Genomic DNA, 26,190 nt, shown 5'->3' with positions numbered 1-26,190 from the left:
TTATGAGAACAGGTTGAAGATTTGTGGGTTGCAGAAATTAGTTGATAGGCGGAAAAGGGGAGATATGATTGAGACATTCAAATTTCTAAAGGGTTTCTATAGGATTAATTCAGAGGATATTTTTGAGATCAGGACTGGTGGTGGGAGAACTAGGGGACACCTATGGAAGCTGGGCAAGAGTGTGGTTAGCAAGGGGTGTTAGAGCTGGGCTCTTTACTTTTAGAGTGGTAAATGAGTGGAATAAACTGCCAGAGTCTGTTGTGCGTGCCATGACGGTGAGTGAGTTCAAGGCAAGGTATGATAGATACTGTGAGAATGTCGTATAGTTGTGTGGACATGATGTTTACAGCCTCCCTCGATGAGTCTAAGGACTCCCTGGAGTTGCCCGTAATAATAATAATAATAATAATAATAATATGCTTATCTACAAAGCAAGCTAATGATTTTTTTGAGATCTGCAAAACAATATTCAGTAGATTAGTATTCAGAGTACAGAAATGACTCATTCCAGATTAGAAACTGATTGTAATTTTTTTTTTTGTGGTGTCATGTTGATTCAGTACTAAAGCATAACTGATGTGAGTTTAAATCTGATGAGCTCCTGGTGACTTAATAGTCTCTGTAAAATATACTGATTATCAAAATAATATTAGCATTATGGCATTTTTTAAGGAAGAATGTGGGATATCAGTTTTAAAATTCCGATATCCAACAAACTAAAAATGAAAATAAAATAATTAGGCACATGAAAACATGTTTCAATTTTTGTATGTCGTAACACACTTCTGTGTTTATGTTGTAAGAATTGATAATGCATGCTGTTAGGAGTAGTTATCATTGTATTTATAATGATTATGTGACCTCCAGGGAGTCCAAAGACTCATCAAGGGGGAGAGCACCTACTCTACAACTCTTTGTCTCCACCACTCAATCCACCAACTACAACTAGCCGCAACTACACCAACACCATCTACTGCCTGCAACCATCAGTAGTATTTTCACAGACAAACACAAACATCCATGCCTAAGGCAGGATTCAAACCAACATCCTTTTTGCTGAAGGGTGGATACACAACTGCTCAGCCAACCAGGCTGGTGGTGTGTGTCTCTTAATGAATTGATAATTCTGATAATTAACGGGTTAATTTAGAAGATAAGATGTTCGCAATATCCTGTGATACAATCTGTGTGCAAGTTGAGTTTGTAGTTTAGTTTCTGGTATTTTCTTTTCATTTTGAAGTTAAGAGTTAAATCACTCAGAATGGAGGGAGTAATTTACTAATGATGCAAATGACAGGATTGCATGCACAAGAAAGAAAGTAAGTAAGAAAAATATTCCCACCCATGCAAATATTAGAACCTTATGTCTAAGTATCCTTTGTAATGGCACCTGTGTAAGTTACAGAAGCAGTTTTAAATATGAATGTTCATTTAGTGCCATCCAAATTTAAATCAGAATGATTGTCCTTCAAATCCCAAATGTTTGGGAGATTCCCATCTCCCAAACATTTGAACTTTTGGATCAAAATATCAAACAAATGACTTTCAAAAATGACCACTTATTTTTGATATTACTATTTTAACATGCAGTATACTTGCTGTTTCCTGTTTTCATCCAACCTGGAACCTCTAAAAAGGTTTTCTTAATATAATAAGTTCAACTGAATTTTCACAACTTCTTATATAATGTCTCATTTAAATTGCTTGTTTGTTTTGATAATGCATTGTTATTTTCATTACGAAAGATCGACAGATAATTTTTGATAATATAATTCACAGGTGTCATAAACTACCTACCACAACTAAATGCACTACATTTAAAAAACAGGCATCTTCCTATGCACCTCCTGGAACCTCTAAAGAGGTTTTCTTAATATAATAAGTTCAACTGAATTTTCACAACTTCGTAATGATTTGGATGGGTTTATAGACCTGGTAATATGGAGGACAATGAAACATGTAAACAAATCTATAACAACATCCAACTAAATATTTCATTATATCCATCTCTACATACTAGATTTCTACTACACCATACTGCCACAAACCACTATCACTCTTTCACTTCTCCATTTCTGCCTTGCATGGGCATAACTCATTTTCTATCATCAACAGCAGTTCACATCCTTTTTTGGCTTTTTTCTTCACGAAAAACATCATGCCCTTCCATCTTTATTGCTGTCAGAATGAAGTCCCCAGCCATAATTCCATTAGGAAGATTTGAAAGTAGTAGCATTAAATTTATTCTAAATAATGATAAGATAGAATGACAAGGAAGTAAAGAAAATGAATTTCTTGAGTTTTTGAGAGACAACTAGATTAGACAGTAGGTAAGAGAGGCCACATAAGGATTGATGGTCTTGGGATTTGATCCTGTCATTAGAGGATGTTATTATAAATGAAGTTTCTAAACTCCCTCTGCTTGTGGGAGTAAACATCCTTGGGTGGTGGCCAGTTATTTGAGAACTTCTGTGAGGAATAGTTATACGTGGAACTACAAGGCTGGTGATTATGAAAAGTTCATTAGACAGCTTGCAGCCACATCATGGAAAAACTAGATAGAAAGGAGATCAATGCTGTTTGGGTGCTATCAAGGACTATCTAGTAGAAATATTTGGAGAGTCAGAAGGTTAAATACGCTGGGTGTGAAATGGATAAACAAAAATATTACAAACAATCTTGAGGAAGAGGACATTATGGGAGTAGCATAAGATGAGTGGTAATAATCAGTTACATGAGAAGTACAAAAAACAGGCAAGGAAGTTGACTTGTTTATTAAGGGTAACAAAAGTGCAGTATGAGCAGCAGTTGGCTAATGAAGCAAAAAATCATTCTTTAAGTAGTATGTAGCTAAAAGATGAAAGAATAATTATGGAATAATGAATAATGAAAAAAGCATTCTTTCAGTATGTAGCCAGCAGATGAAAGAATAATTATGGAATGATTATATTGGTCGATGACAATGGTAAAAGGATAACTACCTAAGAGTTGTTGAAATATTGAATGAGCAGTTCATAAAATATTTTATCCTACTGAATGTGACATTATACAGAGTTTGAGTACAGTGAAAAGGAGGGCAAAGAGACTGATCGTGAATATAAAGGAGGTATATGGTGAATCATGTAAACTTGACATTAACAAAGCTGTGAAAATTGATATATCACTATATTTTGAGGGTATGTGCCAGAGAGTTGACACTACCTTGACATACTTGTTTAATGCAAGTCATACATTGGGCCAAGTTCAAAAGGAGTGGAAGGAAGGCAAGATTATAATGCTTCGTAAGGCAAGTGACAAGGGTCAAGCTTCAAATCTATGGTTAAAGTATTGGAGAGGAGAGGTGAGTGAAAACCAAGATTCAGAATTGCGATGATGACAGCAGCATTCACTAAGCACAGATTAGCTAAAGCAGCATCTCCCAAACTATGTTCCATGGAAATAAATTATCAAAATTAATATGAGCCTGGAATGGTTTTAAATGCTGCAACAAGTTCAAACATGTTTCAAAATCAGGCACTCCTCACTTTGCGTGTGGATTGTGCTATTAAGGCCAGTCGACAACTGCAGACTCAGCCGCCTGCAGTTGTTGACACCTCCAAGCGCGAGTGAAGTAGGAGGTATCTATTCTACGAAACGTGCATTCACAAGCAAGGTCAATGCGATGCGCTGTGGCCTGGCACAGCTGCAGGGCATTGCATTGACCTTGCTTGTGACTGCGCACACTATCGCCACAACACAGCCTGCTGCGGCGATACTGTGCGCTTAGCTTTACATTGAATACGAGACCGATAATACTCGACTCTAACCAAGGTGTTCCATTAAAATTTCAGGATTTACGCAGTGTTCCGTTGTAGGAAAAGTTTGAGAAACCCTGAGCTAAAGCAAGGTCATATTTTAGTAATCTGCTAATAGTTTCGTTTAACGGAATGAATACAGCAAAGAAAAATAATTAAACACAGGTTTAATTGTTTCCTGTAGTTTGTCTCTGTCACAGAGACATTGTCAGGGATATAATATTAAAATTTTAATACCACACAAAAGCACACAACACAACAAGTGGAGAAGTTAAACTAGAAGACCAAAGGCCTATGAAGGGCTCTATATCTCTATGGATGCTGTTGGCTAGCCTTAACTGTTGAGTGGAAAGCCTAAGATTTATTATTATTATTATTCAGGCCTCCATGAAGTCAAAAGACTCATCGTGAGAGGTCCTTCCTAGGAAACACAAAGTCTATTATACTACTCCTTTAACTCACTAACCATTCTTGCTCTCACCACTCTATCAGGCAATACATTCCATGCAAAGAAACCACTCCTCACCCTCTTGCTCACAGCTTACTTCCTTTCGTAACTTCCAGGGATAGCCCCTTGTCATCGCTCCTTCCCGCTGTTCCACCAAGTGAAAGAACTCTCCCAGTGTCAACCCTGTAACTACCTCTCAACAGTTTAAAAGTCTCAATCATATCACTTCTCCTTCTTCTATCCACCGAACTCTGCAGTCCATATTCCCTAGCTGATCCTCATAACTAACATTGTACAGTCCCGAAAGCATCTTTTATCTGCCTCTATACCCTTTCCAGTTAATTTATCTTCCTTCAAATCCTGGGGACCAAATTTGAAAACAGTAGTCTAAGTGTGGTCTGATCAGAGTCTTATACAATGGAATGATAACTCTTTTATCTCTGCAGGTCAGTGTCCTTCTCAGTATTGCAGCAATTCTCTAGGTTACTTTCCCCACCTTTGCAATATGTTCCCTGAATTATAATGGTGTAAGATTCTATTGATTTTTTCTGATAACCCTTTAAGGTATGGCTATGGTTTTACTGTAATCTATATTCTTTTTTGATGAAGTTTTATGAAGAACTTTATTAACAGTATTTTTGTTATAGCCAAATCTGAAAACACACCCCAACTCAACGTCATCAGAGTTAAAGTTCAGTACTATCAACATAAGAAGCCTGAATGGCAAAGAAAGGGAGCTAGCTGAGGAATTAGTTAACTACCAGATCGACATAATAGGGGTGACTTAAACAAAAAAGACAATAAATACAATATGTTATATTCAGGCAATGACAATCAAGGAAAAGAAGGAGTAGTCATAGTATTCAACACTAAATACAAAGCTAATCTTCTTGAATGGCATTACGGATGATAAAGGTGACATGAAAATGGGAGGAAAAGATATCCTTGAAGTATGGAGTAATTACTTCAAAAAATTGCTAAATGAAACAAGCAATGATAGCACAGTGGTAAAAAACATTCAACAGGCATACCGTCAGGAATACATATCCATACTTGAAGTAGAAAAAGCTATCAAAGGCTTCAATTGTGGAAAGGCAGTAAGAATAGATGATATTCGACCAGAAATGCTGAAGTATGGTGGTATAAAAGTCTTACAGTGGCTGCACTGCATAGTTAACAAGTCCTGGACAGAGGGACGAATTCCCAATGATTGGAGTAGAGCTCTCATAGTACCCATATATAAAAAGAGAAATAAAACTGAATGTGAGAATTACAGAGGTATTTCGCTACTGAGTGTTCCTGGTAAGATTATGCAAGTATACTTGAGAAATGGTTGAGAAGAATTGTGGAAGAAAAGCATGGTGAAAAACAAGCTAGGTTCAGGCCAAATAGAGGCTGTCAGGATGAGAATTTCACTTTACAACAAATATTGAAAAATCATCCTTTTTTTTTTTTTTTTTTTTTTTTTTTTAAAGATAAGCTTAGGTGTTGATGGTTATTCATGACTTATTTTTCACGGTATTAACAACACCACAAACACTTTTATCAACAAAGATAAAAAATTCAATCCATTTCAAAACACTGGTTAAAAATCTAATCCTAAAAGATTCAGACATAATGGTTAGTTTCGATGTCACCTCCTTATTTACCAATGTACCACTTATAGACACTCTTGATTTAATCAAGCCTAAATTTCCCCCATATATTTTTGAATTATTTCAATTTATCATGAATGCAGGTTACTTTACATGGGGGGGGGAATTCTACAAACAGATTAATGGTACTGCTAAGGGTTCCCCCCTCTCTCCCCCGTTAGCAAATTTTTACATGGAACACTTTGAAAACAAAGTACTTACCACAGCTACATACAAGCCACAAGTGTGGTTGCGCTATGTAGATGATGTGTTTGCCATCTGGCCCCATGGACAAGACACTTTGGATGCTTTTGTTACCTACCTAAACAGCCAACACCCCAAAATTCACTTCACAGTAGAAAAAGAATCAAATAACTGTTTACCATTTCTTGACACATTAGTCACCCACCTTTCAGATGGATCACTTTCTTTTTCTATTTACAGAAAGCCTACACACACAGGAAGATACCTACATAAACAATCACATCATCATCCAGTCCAACAGTACGGCATTTTAAAAACACTTACACACAGAGCCAGAGCCATTTGTTCTAACGATACAAATCTGACCACTGAACTCCAGTACCTGCGCCATACGTTCTTAGCCAACGGCTACAATCCCTACAAAATAGATAAAATACTACATAGGCCCATTACTCTGCACTCCCCTAATACACAAGAATACAGCATGACCATTTCCATTCCCTATATCAGAGGTACATCGGAAAAAATAGCCAAAGTATTGTTGAAACATGGCCTTCACACCACCTTCAAACCTCATGTCAAGCTGGCAACTCTGATCTGCTCGCCTAAGGATAAACTTAACCCTTTAGCACACCCAGGAGTGTATGAAGTTCCACATGACTGTGACTTGGCCTATTATGGGCAAACAGGAAGATCAGTGAACATCCGCCTGGAAGAACATGAAAGATACATTCGCTACTATTACTATGGCAAGTCGGGACTGGCAGACCACGCTTTGGACACGCCTTCACACAGGATTAGATGGAGAAAAACAAATGTACTATTTAAGAATTCGTTATAGATCTGAAAGGTTATTTTTTGAGTCAGCAATGGCTTTGAAGAATTCTCCCAACCTTAACAAATATGGTTGCATTAATTTGCCAAAAATGTGGGAGACGGTTATCCTAAGAAAAACTCCTGGATAACTGCGATTTTTTTTTTCTCGTTAGAGGGCGCCAAAAATAGGACTTTAGATCTTTTGTCTTTTACAATTATATTGTTTCACTCACTCACTGTCGCGTTTACATGTGTGTTGTGCTCTGATGATGCTGAGTTGAAAATCAGCGAAATATAAGCGTTAATAAAACATCTTTGTTGATAAAAGTGTTTGTGGTGTTGTTAATACAGTGAAAAATAACTCATGAGCATTGAAAAATCATGTGAATATAAACAAAGATCTATATTTAAGCTTTGTTGATCTAGAAAAGGTATATGACAAGGTGCCAAGAGAGAAGCTATTCAATACACTACAGTTATATGGTGTCAATGGGGCATTATATCAAGCAATACTTAGTCTTTATTTGAGTTGTAAGTCAGCAGTTAGAATTGAAGGAAGTACAGGAAGATGGTTTAATGTTAAATCTGGTGTGAAACAAGGATGTACATTATCCCCTCTGTTATTCATTATCTATATGGATCACATTATGAAGGAAAGTGGCATTAAATATGATATCAAAATTGGAGATGTTAATGTCAGCTCTTTGGTTTATACAGACAATGTTATACTTCTAAATAAATCCGCTACAAGTCTGCAAGAATCCCTGACTAAATTGAATAACTTGTTGTAATAGATATGGTATGAAGGTCAGCAATAAAAAGGCAAAGACAATGAATATAGGCAGAATCATTGAAAATGTCAACTGTGTTGTGAATGGAAAACCTGTGGAATAAGTAAAACATTTCAGCTACTTATGCACGATTTTTAGTGAAAATGGTATATTAAATATAGAAATAGACAACAGAATCAGCAAAGCTGGTATGGTGGGAAGTCAATTGAATAAATTCATATATAATAAGAGAGAAATTAGTTGGAACACTAAATTAGTTGTATGCAAGACAGTGTTGAAACTAGTTTTAACTTATGGATCTGAGAGGTGGGTCAGAAGTAAAACACTTGACCAAAGACTAGAGATCGCAGATATGAGAGTCCTGAGAAAGATTAGGGGCATGAACAGATGGCATTAATGGCAATATCATATTAAAAACGAGGATATTAGGAAAGAATGTGACATTGTCAGCATCCAGGAATGCTGCAGAGCTAATCTCAGGTGGTATGGTCATTTAAACAGAATGGGCGAGGAAAGATTAGCAAACAAGTGTTCTCTGTCAGGTTTGCAGGAAAAAGACCCAGACGAAGACCAAGATATAGGTGGATTGATACAGTAAAAAATGCCTTCGAAGACAGAAATATAAGACCTGATAATATTGGAGTCTTGACATTTAAAAGACTGAGTTGGAGGAAAATTGTAGATAGGAAGTTAGAAATGATGTAAATTTTTCATGTAATACTATCATATCCTGTACACCCCCTTGACATCAGGAATTTGATGATGAAGTACTAAACTAGAATGGGCAGAGAACATTTGTTTTGCTCATTTTTCCTTTTCCATTTTGCTTAAGTGACCATACTACCTGAGATTAGCTCTGCTAATGCATTCCTGGATGCTGACAATATCAAGTTCTTTCCTAATATCCTCGTTTTTAATATGATATTGCCATTGATGCCATCTCTTCATGCCCCTAATCTTTCTAAGGACTCTCATATCTATGGTCTCTATTCTTTGGTCAAGTGCTTTACTTCTAACCCAGCTCTCAGATCCATAAGTTAAAATGGGTTTAAACACTGGTATACAGCTAATTTAGTGTTTTGATTAATTTCTCTCTTATTCCATATAAATTTATTCAGCTGACTTCCTACCATACCAGCTTTGTTGATTCTGTTGTCTATTTCCATATTTAACTTACCATCTTCACTAAAAATTGTGGCTCAGTAGCTGAAATGTTTTACATGCTCTATAAGTTCTCCATTCACAATGCAGTTGATATTTTCAACAATTCTGCCTATTTTCATTGTCTTTGTCTTTTTATTGCTGACCTTCATACCATATCTATTACAACAATTATTCAATATAGTCAGAGAATCTTGCCGACTTGTAGTAGATTTATTTAGAAGTATAACATCATCTGCATAACACCTCCAATTTTGATATCAAGTTTAATACCACTTTCCTTCATAATGTGATCAATAGATAATGAATAAGAGAGGGAATAATGTATGTCCTTGTCAGATTTAACATTAAACCATCTTCCTGTACTTCCTTCAATTCTAACTGCTGACTTACAACTCAAATAAAGACTAAGTATTGCTCGATATAATGCCCCATTAACACCATATAACTGGAGCTTTTGGAATACCTTCTCTCTCTCTTGGCACCTTGTCATATGCCTTTTCCAGTTCTAGAAAACTGAAATACAGATCTTTGTTATATTCCCATGATTTCTCCACTATCTGTTGTAATTTGAAAATCTGATCCTGACAGCCTATATTTGACCTGAATGCAGCTTGTTCTTCACCAAGCTTCTCGTCCACAATCATTCTCAACCGTTTCTCAAGTATACTTGCATATATCTTACCATGGACACTCAGTAATGAAATGCCTTTGTAATTCTCACATTCAGTTTTATTTCCCTTTTTATATATGGGTACTATGAGAGCATATCATCTGGAATTCGTCCCTCTGTCTCCAGGCCTTCTGAACGATGCAGTGCAGCCACTACACGACTTTTATACCTCCATACTTGAGCATTTCTGGTCGAATATCATCTACTCCTGCTGCTTTTCCACATTTCAGGCTTATGATGGCTTTTTCTACTTCAAGTATGGATATGTATTCCTGGTCAGTGGTTTTTTACCACTGTGCTGTCATCACTGCTAATTTCATTTAGCAGTTTTCTTTTCAAAAGTAATTACTCCATACTTCATGGATATCTTTTTTTCCTATATTCATGTCACTTTTATCATCTCTAATTCCTTTTACAGCATTCTTTCCTCCATTTCTGAGCTTCTTCAACAAACTCCAGAATATCTTGACACCTTATTGATATTTATTTTCTATGTGCTTGCAAAGGTCTTTCCATTACTTTTGTTTAGCCAGTTTTACCCAGTGTTTAGCTTTCTTACATTTGTCTCTGTATTCTTAAGAGCAGAAACTGACTTATTTGACAGGAACTTTTGATATGCTTTCTTCTTTTCCTTCACTGCATCTTTAACTTCCTGTGTCCACCATGGAGTTATGATTTTTCTATCCTTGCACACAACCTCATCACATGCCTCTCTGGCTGAATCAATCAATCAATGTTTTCTATAGGGTTTGCCAATGAATCTCCAAGGTTTGGTTCCTGCTCTCAAACTCTTTCATTTTTTCTTCAATAATCTTTGTATATTTTAGTCTACAGTTCACATCTGAGAGTCGCTCAACTTTTATTCTCTTTTTTAAACTTTCTTACATGTTCTTCTTTCTTCAAGATGAAATCCAATTTTATCCTGCTCAAGAATAAATGGTGATCACTTCGAATTTGAAATCCTCTGTACACTTTGGTGTCCTGTAATAGGGAGAAAACATCACTATCAACAATAGCATAGTCAATGAGACTTTTCTTATTCCTAGCCTCTTCTCTCCATGTGAATTTGTGCACATTTTTATGTTGGAACATGGTGTTAATAATAACCAGTCCATGTCCTGAGCAGAAATCTAACAAATATTTGCCATTATTATTAGCTTTGCTCTTTTCTCCAAATTTTCCCAAAATATTTTTGTGATCAAATATGTCTGACAATCATTTCTTACTCTGCTATTTAGATCCCCAACAAGGACCAACTTTTCCTTTTTCATTGTGCCAGTTGCTTTCTCTAAAGCCTCAAAAAATTCCTCCACTTCTACCTTAGTAGTAGATCCTTCTGTGGGACCATAAGCACAAATAAGTCTCATTGTCCAGTTCCCATTCTCATATTTACCCACATCACTCTACTTGAGACTGCCTGCCATTCAAGAAGATTAGCCTTGTATTTAGTGTTGAATACTATGGCTACTCCTTTTCCTTGATTGTCATTGCCTGAATATAACATTTTGTATTTATTGCTCAGAAAGATCTCACCAGTTTTGTCTTTTTTGTTTCAGTCACCCCTATTATGTCGATCTGGTACTTATAAAATTCCTCAGCTAGCTCCATTTCTTTGCCATAGGATTTGTTACAGTAGCTGACGTTTCACTGTTTGTCCTGGTTCCCTTGCGAAAACAACAGGGGCCTTGTTTAACTGGGCGATGCCCCAGCCAGCATGAAATTCTGTCATGTTGTGCCATCATTTGGTTTAAGCCAATAAGAATACAATTTGGTAGTCTAAATCCCAAATTGCCAGCCCATCCTCATTCATTCAGTATCCAGGTAGATACATAACAGGGAGCACTACGAGAAGGTGAGGAGTGCACATTAGGTCAGAAGCTCTGGTCGGTTCTCTGCATTCCTTTGAAGGCCATGCTCAGGTCTCCTCTCAGTTATATAGCTTTGACTCTTAGTACTTTCATAGTTTAAAACCGCAGGACTTCCATTTCTAGAATAGTAATCAAAAAGAATCTCAGAAGCCGCACGTTGATCATGACTTTCTGCATTGAAAAGTCTTGGAAAGCAGTAAATGATTGGCATATCTGGAAATTTTTGCTTCTAGGTGTTTATTAATTGTGCCTATGTATTTATCATATATTGTAGTCTTAAACGTAATAACATTAGAATCTGAATAATCAATATGAAGGTCTGACCATTCACCTGAAAGATGCTGATGAAGATTTTGAAAATGACTGCCAACAGTGTCTTTCAATTCCATGATGGATAGTTTCTGGCTTCTAAGACTGGCTCTATTTCAGTTAAATCAACATCTCACCTTTGCCATTATCTAGACAACTTAGATAAATGCTGTAACACATCTGAAAGCATCATTAGTGAAGCTACAAAATTGTATGTTTTGATATATTTACTTAAACCTTCAGCTGTGATATCATTTTGTTCGGTGTCCTCTCTTTCCAATGCAGCTATAACACTCACCATGCATTCTCTTAGAGATTGTATTGCAGAATCATGAGACAGCCACCTAGTGTCACTAGCCATTTTAAGAGTAATCTGAGGACTGTTCAGTATATTTTGGATTTGGGTTAAACCAGCCATCCTGACTGAGGAATTTTGGAAGAAGAAACACAATTACCTTAAGATATCATCAAACATGACTAAATAAGGCACTTCAGCAGCTGCTTGGGCACTAGCAAGAGCCATTCGGTAGTTTACACAATGACAGTCGACCATGAGTCAATCTGTTTTATCTTTGAGCAATTTTGCAACTACCTTTTGCTTTCCAATCATGACAGCTACTCCATCAGATCCTAGGCCCACCAGATTACAAGTTTTTAAGCCTAGACTGTCAATGGTTAAATTACTTTGTTAGTTATAGTCTCAGCTTTGCATCAATGATATTGCAAGTTGACAAAACTAACCCTGACTTCTTTTCTAAGTTGACAAACATATCTAATGTACACAATCAGCTGTTTTAAAACGGTGATGTCTGTAGTTTCATCACATAAAACACTGAAATAATCTGCAGAATGTATATTTTTCAGTATTTCAGATCTAATTTCTGATGCTAAAATATCAAACTCTTGCATTATTCTTTCTGAGGTATAATGGGCATTTTTACCAATGATAAGTTGTTCTAAGTAGGAAAAGCCTATAGCATTGCAATGCTCAAGCAATTTTTCAAATAATGTAGTATGTGGTAACTCATTTTTCGCTATCCAATACATAGATCTTAAAGCTCCCAGAAAAGCATCTCTCTGCAAGTTATTCAAAATTGAAATTGATTTTTCAATTTGACCTATTGCAGTTTTTTCTAGCATACGTTTTTCAATTATATCTGAACAAGAATCAGTGTGTAACTTGCTTTGTTCATGGTCAACCAAACTTTCTTTTCCACGTTTTGTGCATGGCATAGTTACCCAAGTCACTTCCTTGTTTGTGGGTTGTCTCTTTCCATATTTCATACACGTGGAACACATCATTCCATTATCTTTCACCACTAACCGATGGAATTTTTTAAACCACTCAATGTTAATACCCAATAAATGGTGTTTAGACGCACATTTTACATTTGAAAGAGACTCTGCAGAAATCGACAATTCTGTTGTTGGTTTGGTGTCTTCGCTACTATGCTTATCGGTTTCATCTTTCTTAAAATAATTTAAGAGTGTGGTTTTCTGACTTGACTTTTTACTCATTATGGGTAATTTAATAAATACAAAATATCATCGTTATTAAATTAATCAGAACAAATCACTGAATTGTGCATTGACAATAATACCTGAGACACATAATGCGCGTTATGTCGCAATTTTACTATTTATAAGTATTAATTACTAGGAATGGGAATTGGCATCACTCGAGAATGACGTCATAGTCCTCGAGAGTTTTGAGAATTCGCCGAGATCACAACTATATTTAATACTTGACTCACGATCTTCAGACAAAAACCATTATTAAGAAAAATAAATGTAGATTTTTAACATCGATTTTTGCCTTCGATTCAAATTTGCTCAATTTTCACAATTTATTTCTTTCAAACATCAAAATTATGTCTCTTTTGTAAAAGATCTTCTTTGCAACTGATAATGTTGTATTCGAGATGTGATTTTTGTCTTCTTCCGCGTGCATCAAAGTGAATATCCGAAGTTCTCGAGATTGGCTTGCAATGCAAGAAATTGAGCGGGTCTCATGAGTATCGAGACTCTCCGGTTTGATTTCTCATCACTATTCATTTTAAAATATCTTAAATTATTTTTCCATTCTTCCTCATTATTTAGCCATGTCAATTCACAACATTAATTAGCTGGGTGGTCAGTAAAACCAGCCAGGCAGTTTGCCCATTCAAAAGGTCCTCGGGGGCAGAACATAGCTCTTTTTCACCTGCAGTTCTTGTTTGATATTGTTTGTCATCCACTTTACACCAAACTGTGTCCTCTTCTTCACCCATAGAATACAGGAATTGTGAAGGAATATAATAGTAAGCTGCCCACAAATATTCCTTCACAATTTCCCAAGCACTAATGATATCCTGGTCTTCCAATTTCACCCACTATGGAACTGCCCCAAGTTGATATCTAAGACTATTATAATCACCTGCCTTATAATTCCACATACATTCCCTTTTCTTTGATACTCCTACATGTCTATTCATCTTCCAAGTCAAAAACATCTCTCCCACCAGTTGGAGAGATGTCATCTCACTTATTATCAGCTCTTCTGATACTATGACCAAATACAAAACTATTGAACCTCTTGTTCCCTCTATTACATGTTGCTTAAGACATTTGTCCCTCAAGAATTCTAGAAATTCCATTCCCTTATTACTACATGCATTTTACTCTTCCTAGCTTGCACTTCTATAGTTAAAATCTCCTATAACAATCATTCTTCTTGCACTTGCCAAGCTCAACTGCCTAAACATCTCCTGCTCCCCACCCTCTGTGCTCCCTGGTTTGTAGCAACACCCCCACTAAATATCCTGTCTTGGCCACTTCTACCTCACACCATATGTTTTCAAAACCCTTCCAAAGCCTCCACTCTTAGAGGACATTAGTCATCACTTATCATAAGCAGTACTAAACCAACACCACCACCACGTTTTCCCCTTCCTATCCTGCCAAAAAATGCTGTACTCTGCTACTTCTATTCCTGTTATTATATCATCTTCTATCAACCATGTCTCAGAGATCCTAATAATCTTTGACCAGGCTGATGCTATCTCGTCCCCCTTCCCCCAAGCACCAATTCCTACAAGAGGGCCACCCCCTGCTGCCATCCACCCAGAATTAATATTTCTCAAATCTTAGAAAGTTTAACACAACCATATTTATTTAGATTAGGCTAATGTTTTTAAACTGTTGCTAATTCTAAGAAAAAAAAGTCATTCAAGTTTGTATTTATTGGGATGAAGCATAGAACTTTGTTCCCATTGGTGCAAAGTATCCCAAGCATGGTCAGTAGGGCCTGACTGGTCATAGTCATGGCAAGGGATTTATTTCTTATGTTCATCAAGGCAGATATTGACAAATCTCCCAGTCTTAACATAATATGAAAAGCTGCAACAACACAGAGCCCTGTAAACACCTGGAACAGAGAGAGAATGAGAGAGAGGAAGGGGTACTAGATCCTTAGGAGAACAGATATGGGTAGCATGCTTCAAATGAAGTTTAAAAGCAGTGCAAGGATTATATTTTTAAAAGTCTGGCTATTTTATCTGACACATCCAGAATATAGGGAACAGTAACAGCCTTATTGAAATCTTCATGTTAAAGGAGATGAGAAGAGAAGAGATAGGAGGAACAATAATTTTGTTATTCTTTTTGGCATTGTAAATATCAGGCAGAAAGTTCTGGCAAACATAGTTCAGCCGTGAAAGAAGCCTGGTTGGAAGCTTGTTGACAGGAACGATGGTGGGAAAGTTTGTGTATGTATCTACCTGTGTGTGGTGGGTTTTCCATAAAGTGAGAAAGAAACGGTGCCATTGGGAAGACGTGTGATTAGAGCATCTAGAAAAGGCAGGTTATTGTTATTTCTTTTTCTATAATAAACTCTATTCTTTGTTGTATTCATTTCATTAAACCTAACTTGAGTTTAATCCAGTAGGAAGTCTAAATATTTGTTTGTTAATCTCATTATCTATATATATATATATAATCAGTCTATCAAAATCCTTTGCTAAATCTAAGTATATACAGGGTGGTCCATAAAATGTGAATAACTTTTTTGATTATTAATTTTTTCATTTTATTTTTTCAGGTATTTTAAGAAATATTTGGGAAATTAATCAGAAAAGTAAATTATTATTATTATTACATAACACCTGCAAGGGATCCAAAGATTCATCAAGGGGAAGGGGGGGGGCTACTCTACAACTTCCCATCTCCACCAACTACAGTGAACCAGCACTACAGTCATCACCTATACTGATGCCAACTACTATCCACTGCCACTAGTATTTTTTGCCTATAAATTGCATGTGTTCTCAAGTCTGATTTGTCAGTATGCAGACAAAATTACCTTGACAAATTTTGCATAGAGAGCTTTCAACAACTGTCTAGAGAAGAAAATGACTTTATCCATCATTTGAATATGGTGTGAAGCTTGGACCATTACTATTTAATTTGTTCATTAACGATATAGGAAAGGATCTGAGAGGAACTGTTCATTTCTTTGCTGATGATGCAAAATTGGGTAGAGCAATAGTGAATGCATATGATGTCAAAATTTTGCAGGATGATTTAGTTGGATTGGAGGACTGGGCGAAGGATAATGGATGTCAACTTAATGTGGCAAAGTGTAAGGTTATGCATTTTGGGGTGAAAACATTAGCAGCAGTATACCACATTGGTGGAACTGTACTCCAGGAGATTGACAAGGCCAGGGATTTGGGAGTGTTGGTGGATAGGGAGTTGAAGTTTAGGGGGAACATTGCAAAATGGGTGCCAGGGTTTCTTCTTGATGGGGAGGAGGTGGAGAGGATCCAGAGGCAAGTGCCCAAGATGATAGCAGGTCTATGAAATGAAACTTATGAGAACAGGTTGAAGATTTGTGGGTTGCAGAAATTGGTTGATAGGCAGAAAAGGGGTGATATGATTGAGACATTCAAATTACTGAAGGGTTTCTATAAGATTAATTCAGAGGATATTTTTCAGAACAGAACTGGTGATGGGAGGACTAGGGCCATCCGTGGAAACAGGGCAAGAGTGTGGTTAGCAAGGGTGTTAGAACTAGGTTTTTAACTTGGAGAGTGGTGAATGAGTGGAATAAGCTGCCAGAGCCTGTTGTGGATGCCATAACTGTCAATGAGTTCAAGGGAAAGCATGATAGATACTGTGTGGATGCTGAATAGTTGTTCTTGACATGATGTTTAGGGTCTCCCTCGATGAGTCTAAGGACTCCTTGGAGTTGCCCGTAATAATAATAATATGTCCAATTAGGCTCACTTTCACTTTAATGGTTTCATAAACAAGCAGAACTGCAGGATTTGGGGTCAGAGAATCCAAGGGTTGTTCACCAGTATGAACCACATCCCCCCCCCTTCCCATCAATACACAGTCTGGTACAGAGTGAAGACACAGAGAATCATCAGACCATACTTCTTTAAAGATGATGACAGTAATGCAATGACAGTCACTTGGGAGCGATATTTGGCCATGAGTGAACATTTTGTATGCTCTGCAGTAGAGGACAGACCCAAGATGTGGGTTCAGTAAGATAGAGCCAGTGCTCATACTGCTAGAGCCATAACGGAACTCCTAAGGCACATTTTTTGGCAAGTGAATAATTTTGTGAAGATCTGCAATTAATTGGCTATCACATTTTTCAGTTCTGAAGGCTCCTGACTTCTTCCAATGGGGGTTACCTGAAGGAAAAGGTGTATCAAACAAACTCCAGACAATTCAATGGCTGAAGAAGAACATTTTTGTAGAAATTAGGGTGCTGCAGCCAGAACGGCTGTCATGGAAATGTGGAAGAAAGGGCCCATTTTTGTGAAGGCAAAAATGGAAAGCATTTTTGCCTTCACAAAGAACTGTTTGCAGGAGGCATTGGTTGACTGTATACCAAGAGTCCGAATAATAAATCAAGTAGGGGTTAAATGGATGAATAACACTATTAAGCTTGAGCTGCAAAAAAAGAAACAATTGTGGAGGGAATTTAAGGAGAAAGGTGACCATCAGGTGCAGGAACAGTATAAAGCTCAGGCCAGGATGGTAACAAGGGTGATAAGAAAAGCAAAAGCAGATTACGAAAGAAAATTGGCCATGCAGGCTAAAGAGAATCCCAAACAGTTTTTTCAATATGTTGCAAGTAAAAGGAAAATTGCTCATAGTAGAATGATCTTAAAAAATGCTGAGGGTAGGGAGATAACCGAATCAGTCGATATTGTGGAATTACTGAGCGAGCACTTTGCAAGAGTATATCATCCGGGTGGTGACTTTGCAGGAATGGAAGAACCAACAGCTTATACTGGAATTGTGATGAATGAAGTAAAGGTAACTAGTCTATTACAGAACCTCAATGTCAATACATCTGTGGGATTGGATGGTATACCAGCTCGTGTCGTACGTGAAGTGGCTAAAGAATTGTCAGTGCCCTTGACCATTTTGTTTAATTTGAGCCTCGGGTCTGGGTCAGTCCCAAGGGGGTGGAAAGAGGGGAAAATAGTTCTGCTGCACAAAGGTGGTTCCAAGGCTGCTCTTGAAAATTACCGGCCAATCAGCATAACAGGAATCATTATCAAGGTCTTAGAGAAAATAGTCAAGAGGAAAATACAAGATTGGATAGAAGAAAATGGGATACTGTATCGGGGACAGCATGGTTTTGTGAAGGGTAGGTCATGCCTCAGTAACTCACGTATTATAACACAGTGAAGGGTGAACTGGATAAGGGTAATGGGTTTACAGTGATTCTACTGGACCTTGCTAAGGCCTTTGACAGGATACCACATGGAATTCTAATCAGTAAATTGCAGCATATGGGGATGGACATAGGGTTGGTGAGATGGATAGGAGGGTGGTTGACGGAGAGATATCAGAGAGTTGTTTACTCGGGAGTAGAGTCCACAAGACAGCCTGTGACTAGTGGTGTGCCACAAGGATCTGTTCTTGGACCACTGCTGTTTAATTTGTTCATTAATGATATAGGAAAGAATCTGAGAGGAACAGTTCATTTGTTTGCGGATGATGCGAAGTTGGGTAGGGCAATAGTGAATGCAGATGACGTCAAAATTTTGCAGGATGATTTGGATAGATTGGAGGTCTGGGCTAAGGAGAATGGATGTCAATTTAATGTGGCAAAATGTAAGGTTATGCATTTTGGGTGAAAAGATTGGTGGCAGTTTACTACATTGGTGGAACTGTGCTCCAGGAAATTGATAAGGTACGAGATTTAGGAGTGTTGGTGGATAAGGAATTGAAATTTAGGGAACACATTGCAAAAGTGGCCAAATCAGCTCATCAAATCACTTGGTTGCTGAAGAATACGTTGACAAGCAGAGACAAGCAGGTTATTGTTCCTCTGTATCGAGCCTTGATAAGACCCCATCTAGACTACTGTGCCCAGATTTGGTCACCTAGGTTTCTTCTTGATGGGGAGGAGGTGGAGAGGATCCAGAGGCAAGTGCCCAAGATGATAGCAGGTCTGTGGAATGAACCTTATGAGAACAGCTTGAGGATTTGTGGGTTGCAAAAATTGGTTGATAGGCAGAGGAGGGGAGATATGATTGAGACATTCAAATTACTGAAGGGTTCTATAAAATTAATTCAGAAGATATTTTTGAGAACAGGGCTGGTTGTGGGAGGACTAGGGGACATCCATGGAAAGTGGGCAAAAGTGTGGTAAGTAAAGGTGTTAGGGCTGGGTTCTTTACTTTTAGAGTATTGCATGAGTGGAATGCGCTCCCTGAGTCTGTGGTGGATGCTGTGACAGTGAATGAGTTTAAGGCGAGGTACGATAGATACTGTATGAATGTTGAATAGTTGTGATGAATATGATTTGGGGCCTCCCTCGATGTGTCTAATGACTTCCTGGAGTTGCCCGTAATAATAGTAATAGTAATTTACTAGATGTGGTTCTTCATTAGTAATAATAAAAATCTCTGTGTTCTGTATGTCATTATAACAACAAAAAAAAAAGGAAAAAGAAAAAAAGAATAAAAATAATTAATAAATAAAAAAAATATTAAATATGTTTAAACCCCTTCGTGACTTATGGGCCACCCTGTATACCATATACTTAGATTTAGCAAAAGATTTTGACAGATTGCCACATGATAATTTGATAGTTAAATTGGAACAGATTTAGTTGGATAACAGATGAGTGTGCTGGAAATGAGATTTACTATCTGATAGGCATCAGCAAGTTGTGTATGGGGGGACAATATTCTGGAAGAGGAAAATCATTAGTGTCTGAAGAATCTAGTTTAGGGTCATTGCTGTTTAATTTGTATGCTAATGATATTTCAGAATATTTGAATGGGGATATTCATTTGGGAATTACTACAAGGTGAAGAGCAGATGCTGTCACTACAAAAAAGACTAGAACAGATTGAGCAAATGTGCATAGGAGAGAAGCTGTAAATTCAATGTTGCAAAGTATTAAGGTTTTAAAATTCAAGAAGCAAGGATAGGATGCAGAGTATACAATTGGTGGAGATATATTTTTGTGCAATTTTGTAAAGACTTCAAGGTAATACCGCTGATTTACTGTCTAGCTACTGGGAACCCACTCTGCCATAAGAAAACAATCAGTATGGCCTTGAACTTTGAATGACTCATATGTACTATTTTTGGTCTTGGAGATGTTGCTGACTTCCAGTGCATTGATTGTCACTTGGTTTCCAGATCATACATAAATATCCAAGTTTCATCACAAGTAATTACCAAATTCAACAAATCTGATTCATCCTTAATGCATCGCAAAAGGTCCACACACAGTTCCTTGCGACGTTCTTTTTGTTCATCTGATGATATTTCTGGAACCATTTTTGCACAAACCTTTTTCACATTCAATTCTTTTGTTAAAATGCATTGAACACTTTCCCTGTCCAAATGAACTTTCTCAGCTACAGCTTGAACACCCAATCGTCTTCTTTTCGAATCACATCTCACACTTTTTTAATGTTGTCATCGGTAACTGCTGTGCATGGGTGGCCTGGGCAATCATCATCTTTCATGCTTTCTCTGCCTTCCGAAAATCGTTTGTACCATTCAAAAATGTGTGCACAAAACATGCACTCTTCATCGTAAGCTTCAGTCAATAACTGAAAGGTTTCCATTGTGGATTTCTTCAGTTTCACAAGAAACTTGATGTTAACTCACTGTTTACTCTTGTAATTTAACATTTTCTTACCGAGAGTAAGAAAAAAAACTTGTAATCACTGATGACTAAAGATCTAATTGGTATTTTCTCGTATAAGTGGCAATATTTATTTAGTCAATGTCCTTTCTGTAGTAATAAACTAAATCAATTGGAATGCCAAGTAAGGTTAAAAATTGATGGAAAGGGAAGGAGGAGAAACTGTATATAGCACTTCATCTGTTCATTTGTGGCCTCATCTTTTGGACAAATACGGTTAGTTCTGCTATGCTATTTAAAATAGTTTGAATCTATTCCCAAAGTGTTTAATAGGGATCTATTAAATATGCACATATGCATACACAATATCAATAATACAGAAGTTTATCCAAGAGTCTGTTCACTTTCTTATTAGATATTTTTGTCAGGAGAGAGAGAGGGGTGGGAGCAAAAAACAAGCAAGCATAATATATGAAAATTTTTAATATGTTACATAGAAACATTAAGCAGATGTTATTATAGAAATTACTTGCCTGTATATAATGTGGGCCAGTCATTATAAAAAGTGTAGAGTATTTTTGTACCATATCTTGAAAGTGACCAAGCCGTTCTTTCTGTATACTACATAATTTTGCTTTTCCATGACTAATTACAAGCTCATACTCTTCATGAGTTCTTTCGGCCTTCAAACAAGTATTAAAGTAATCATGTTCAGCTTTAGACAGATTTTTTTCAAGTTTTTTGCTCTTAGATTCCAACTATGAAAAAATAATATATATATATATATATATATATATATATATAAATATAGGAATATAAATTACAAATCAATTAAAAAAACACTTTATGTACTTTATACAAACTTTGTACTTTAAAATACAGCAATATCAAATAATTTAGATGAAATGAAACATTTGGCTTTATCTAGAGGCAAAAATTCTTCTAGAAAACAAAAAGTTTTATTTGAATGAAAAATAATCATATCCCAATGCCTTTTTGGTCTTTCTGTAGCTCTTGTTTCATCTCTGGGGGTACCATTAAGACATCATATTTGTCAAATTTGGAGTATTGATTCTAGCAATATGCAACATAATATTCAAACTCATTGTCACTGGGATTTTTTAATGGCCATCACAACATCTCTTACTAGGATGTAAACTCTAATCAATCATGTATTGCAGCATTCTGTAAGGATGTAAGTAAAGATGTGATTTAACCATTTTCTTTGGGTAGTCCTTAACTTGTCAGTCAATTTTTTTTTTCTGATGAATCTCCAGATGATTGGAGTATCTATAAAAAGGAAAATAAAATTAAATGTGAGAATTACAGAGGAATTTCCCTACTGAATGTTCCAGGTAAGATTTATGCAATTAACATTTACTCTCCAAAAGTCTGAGAAAAATGTATTGAAATATGATCATATAAAGTGGTCAAGAACTAATGTAAAAGCATATGTGACTAAACAGAGCCAAGCAATTCTGAAACTAAAAATAAATTATTTTTGTTGTATGAAACAGATTTTGGACAAGGCATAGGAAAATATTGAAGAAAGTTAGGAATTCTAATGTTTTAGTGAAGTGTTTAGAAATTATTTACATCTAGCAAACAAATGTTAACAGCATTGTAAGTAAGCACAAGAGTAAAGAATCTGTATAATAAGTGGCAATTTACATGATGTCACACTGAGTGACAATGATTTATGTTGAGTGGCAATGGAAAAACACTTTATTTATTTAGTGTATGATGACACAACAACTGCGAGATCCATACAGAGAAGGTATGGCACCATCTTATGAAGTCAGTATAATGCTGGATGTAATTTAATTTTGTATGTAAAGTGTGTGTGTGTGTGTGTGTGTGTGTGTGTGTGTGTGTGTGTGTGTGTGTGTGTGTGTGTGTGTGTGTGTGTGTGTGTCTTTGGTCGATATGCCTGTATGTGGTATGAAAAACCCAAGTCCAAGGAGAAAAATCTCTGCTACCTCCATATGAAATCAGCTAACTTACCTTCAATCGAAAATGCCCAAATAAAGATTCTTCTCCTCATCACAATGAGAACTGAACTTGTCTATTCCAACCGAAGGATATAATGTCCTGTTGTTCTTCTAATTATGCTATGGGAGCACACTGTGAAACACTAACTACTCAGCCACCCAGGTAGTAAGCATATCTACTTCTCTCTGACCAACAGGTGACAAGCTCAAATCTCACTATGGACATGGATGTTTACGATTAACATCAGGTGGGTGATGAATTTCATGGAGTCAGAGGACTCATCACAGCAGGTCTCCACTCTATCATGCCAAAAGATCATCGAACCGTGCCTTGAACCCATTTACAGTTTCTGCACATATCACACTTTCAGGCAATGATATTCCACTCACCAACCACTCTCCACCAATCAATCTATCTCCATGCAAAGAAGCTGCTTCTCACTCCCCCTGCTCCATCCTTATACAGCCTACATGACAAGGGTCTCTAGTTCTACCCTTGTCACCCTCTACTTATGAAATATCTTCTCCACATTTATCTGGTAACAACCCCTCACCAACTTATATGAGGGTGGTCTGAAAAGTTCTTGCCTCGACCATAGATGGTAACATTATCGGCAAGATTTTTTTTTTTTTCGAAGTTGGTAACATTTGTCATAAAGCATCCATGTGAAATTGCAAGTCATTCTATCAAGTAGTTTGTTTTATACAGCTGCCTGAAGCAAACGTGTTGTCTATATCCCTTGAAATGGATAAAATTGAGTATCATGCAGTTATAAAATTCTTTGTAAAAGAAGGTTTAACGGCAAAAGAAATTCATTCGAAATTCATAAAAGCTTATGGGCACTCTTCTCCTTCGTTTTTGACAAATAAGAAATGGACTGCCAAGTTTAAATGCGGCCGTACCAGCCTTGAAGATGATTCATGTGAAGAACGTCCAAAAAGTTGGTTGGTTGGTTGGTTGGTTTATAGTTTATTTGGTACAAAAACTACAAAGGTCATACTGTACCATACTAAAGGTTATAACATTAGCATTTACAGAAAAATAGTTTCTCAAAGCAGCATCTCTAGGTAAACAGAACTGCTGCAGAGGGCACAGCAACACACAAGGTCAGAGGTTATTATAGTGCAAAAATAGTTAAATATAAGTTAATACATAATAATGAAACACTAAGCCAAGGAATGCAGTATCTACATATATGTAAGATTATAAGAGATGCCTTTATAGCAGTACAAAAATAGGCAAAAAAAAAGGGATTATTATACAATATGCATGGATGAAAATTAAATTTAGCAATGCAGTAGAAACAGAATTTAGAATACATATAAACAGAATTCTAGAAAGTACACAAATAGGTAAGATGTTCTACAGCACTACATGATTATTTGAAAAATAAAGTAGTAAATAAGATGCATGTTAAGTGATGCAATATCTACATATAAACAAAATTACTGCAGAGGTTTCAGCAGTACATAAATAGATAATTATAGGTTAACATATGTATATACAAAACAAGTCAAGGAAAGCAGTGTCTACATCTAGTAAGATTATAACAAACATTATTATACAGCATTGATGCATAAAATTTAAGTTTAGCATTATGGTATTTACATATTAACAAAATTACAGCAGGGTGATACAAATATACAAAATCAAGGCCTATGGTAATACATAATTGGTCAGATTTAACCTAATGAATAATATGTATGTATAAAAGTTAAGTTAAGCAAAAACGTATTTACATATAAACAAATTTATGGTCAAATGTGTTTGTACAAATTAATTCTTTCTAAAAAATTAAAAACATCATGCAATTTGCCTGAGTCTGCTATCATTTCCCGGAGTATATATGGCTTAGTTAGATAGGTGAAAATTTCATTCCTCTCTCGTGTAAATTTTTGACAATCTACCAGAATATGATGAATAGTGAGATGTGTGTTGCATTTTTCACATATGGGAGGATCATCAGCTCTCAGTAAATGAGAATGCGTAAGGTGACTGTGACCTATGCAGAGCCTTGCAAGAACAACCTCCTCCCTTCTCTCTTTGTATGCTGACTAGAATGCCAGTGTTTAATTTCAGGTTTAATGTTATATAATTTGTTTGTTGATGTTTCTTGCCATGTTAACTCCCACTGAGCAATTAGCTTTGATCTTATAAGTTGTCTGTAGTCTGTATATAGAACTGTCAAACAGTATGTGGAGAAGGTATGGGCTGATTTAGCAGCTGCATCTGCCTAATTTCCTTTGATTCCGATGTGGCTGGGAAACCAGCAGAACTGAACATTGAAATTAAGGATTTTCATTTTGTGAAGCAGGTGTAGCACTTCATAAAGTACTGGATGAGGATTATACATAGGAGAAGAGATAGCCTGTAAAGAGCTCAATGAGTCTGTATAAATTATACACTTTTGGTAGCAGTTTTCTTTTATATGCACAAGTGCAAGCTGAATGGCATGTAACTCTGCTGTATAATTACTGCAGTCAGGTGGGATCTGATTTGAGATAATAATGTCAGGAAACACAGAAGCACAGCCAACAGAGGTGTTAGTTCTTGAACCATCAGTATAGATGGGTAAGAAATCAACGTGTGCTGCTCTGTGTGCATTAAACAATTGCAGGTAGATGGATGATGGGAGTATAAGATTTCTGTAGCTGACAAAGTGAGCGGTTGCAGGATGGTGTGCAAACCTACCATGGAGGAATGCTGTTATGTTTAGTGTAGCTAATGTTGTCAAAATTTATACTAACAGCTTGCATAGTTTCTTTAATACGCATACCAAAAGGATGTATAGCAGTTTGATGTGTGTGATATTGAGCTTCCCAATACAGAGAGAAGATACTATTCCATGTAGGGTGATCTGGGAGAGATTTTATTTTTAGGGCATAATTAAGAGACAACTGTTTTCGTCGAAGTGATAGAGCCAGTTCATTTGCTTCTACATAGAGGCTTGGAGTGGGTGAGGTGCAAAAGGGACCAGTAGCTATCCGTATACCCTGATGATGGATGGAATCCAACGATCGTAGGTTACTCTGTCTTGCCGAACCATAGACTTGGGACCCATAATCCAGTTTTGAACGTACGATAAAGATGGAGCAATGAAGCTCGATCAGCACCCCCACTCAGTAGAGGATAGAGAGCGAAGGAAGTTCAAAGTTCTTTTGCACTTTTCTCTTAGTTGACGAATGTGTGCTAGAAATGTGAGTTTTCTGTCAAAAATGAGTCCCAAGAACTTGGTTTCTGTAGTTACTGGAATAACAGTAGGTCACACTGTTATTCCAGTGTGACCTACTTTTCTTAGTTCAGGATCTGGGTGATGAGTGCGTTTTCGACAGAAGTGTACACAGATACTTTTTTCTGTTGAAAACCTAAACCTATTATTAAG

General features: G+C 36.7%; 1 protein-coding gene across 4 annotated transcripts in view; it reads right to left on the bottom strand.

Annotated features, from left to right (window-relative positions):
- The window catches only part of LOC150100364 (nostrin-like), a 398,805-nt gene that overhangs the window by 196,896 nt on the left and 175,719 nt on the right, over positions 1 to 26,190 (bottom strand). For all 4 annotated transcript variants that reach the window (XM_090402920.1, XM_090402918.1, XM_090402919.1 and 1 more), the window contains exon 7: positions 21,350 to 21,574. In XM_090402920.1, the coding sequence (XP_090259046.1) occupies positions 21,350 to 21,574 (225 nt within the window). The remainder of the gene's footprint in view (positions 1 to 21,349; positions 21,575 to 26,190) is intronic.

The sequence above is a fragment of the Typopeltis vanoorti genome, chromosome 13, assembly GCF_054136105.1.
Source record: "Typopeltis vanoorti isolate ZY-2024b chromosome 13, IOZ_Tvanoo_1.0, whole genome shotgun sequence".
NCBI lineage: Eukaryota > Metazoa > Arthropoda > Arachnida > Uropygi > Thelyphonidae > Typopeltis > Typopeltis vanoorti.
Note: the sequence above shows the minus strand (reverse complement) of the source record. Positions and strands in the feature narration are given on the sequence as shown.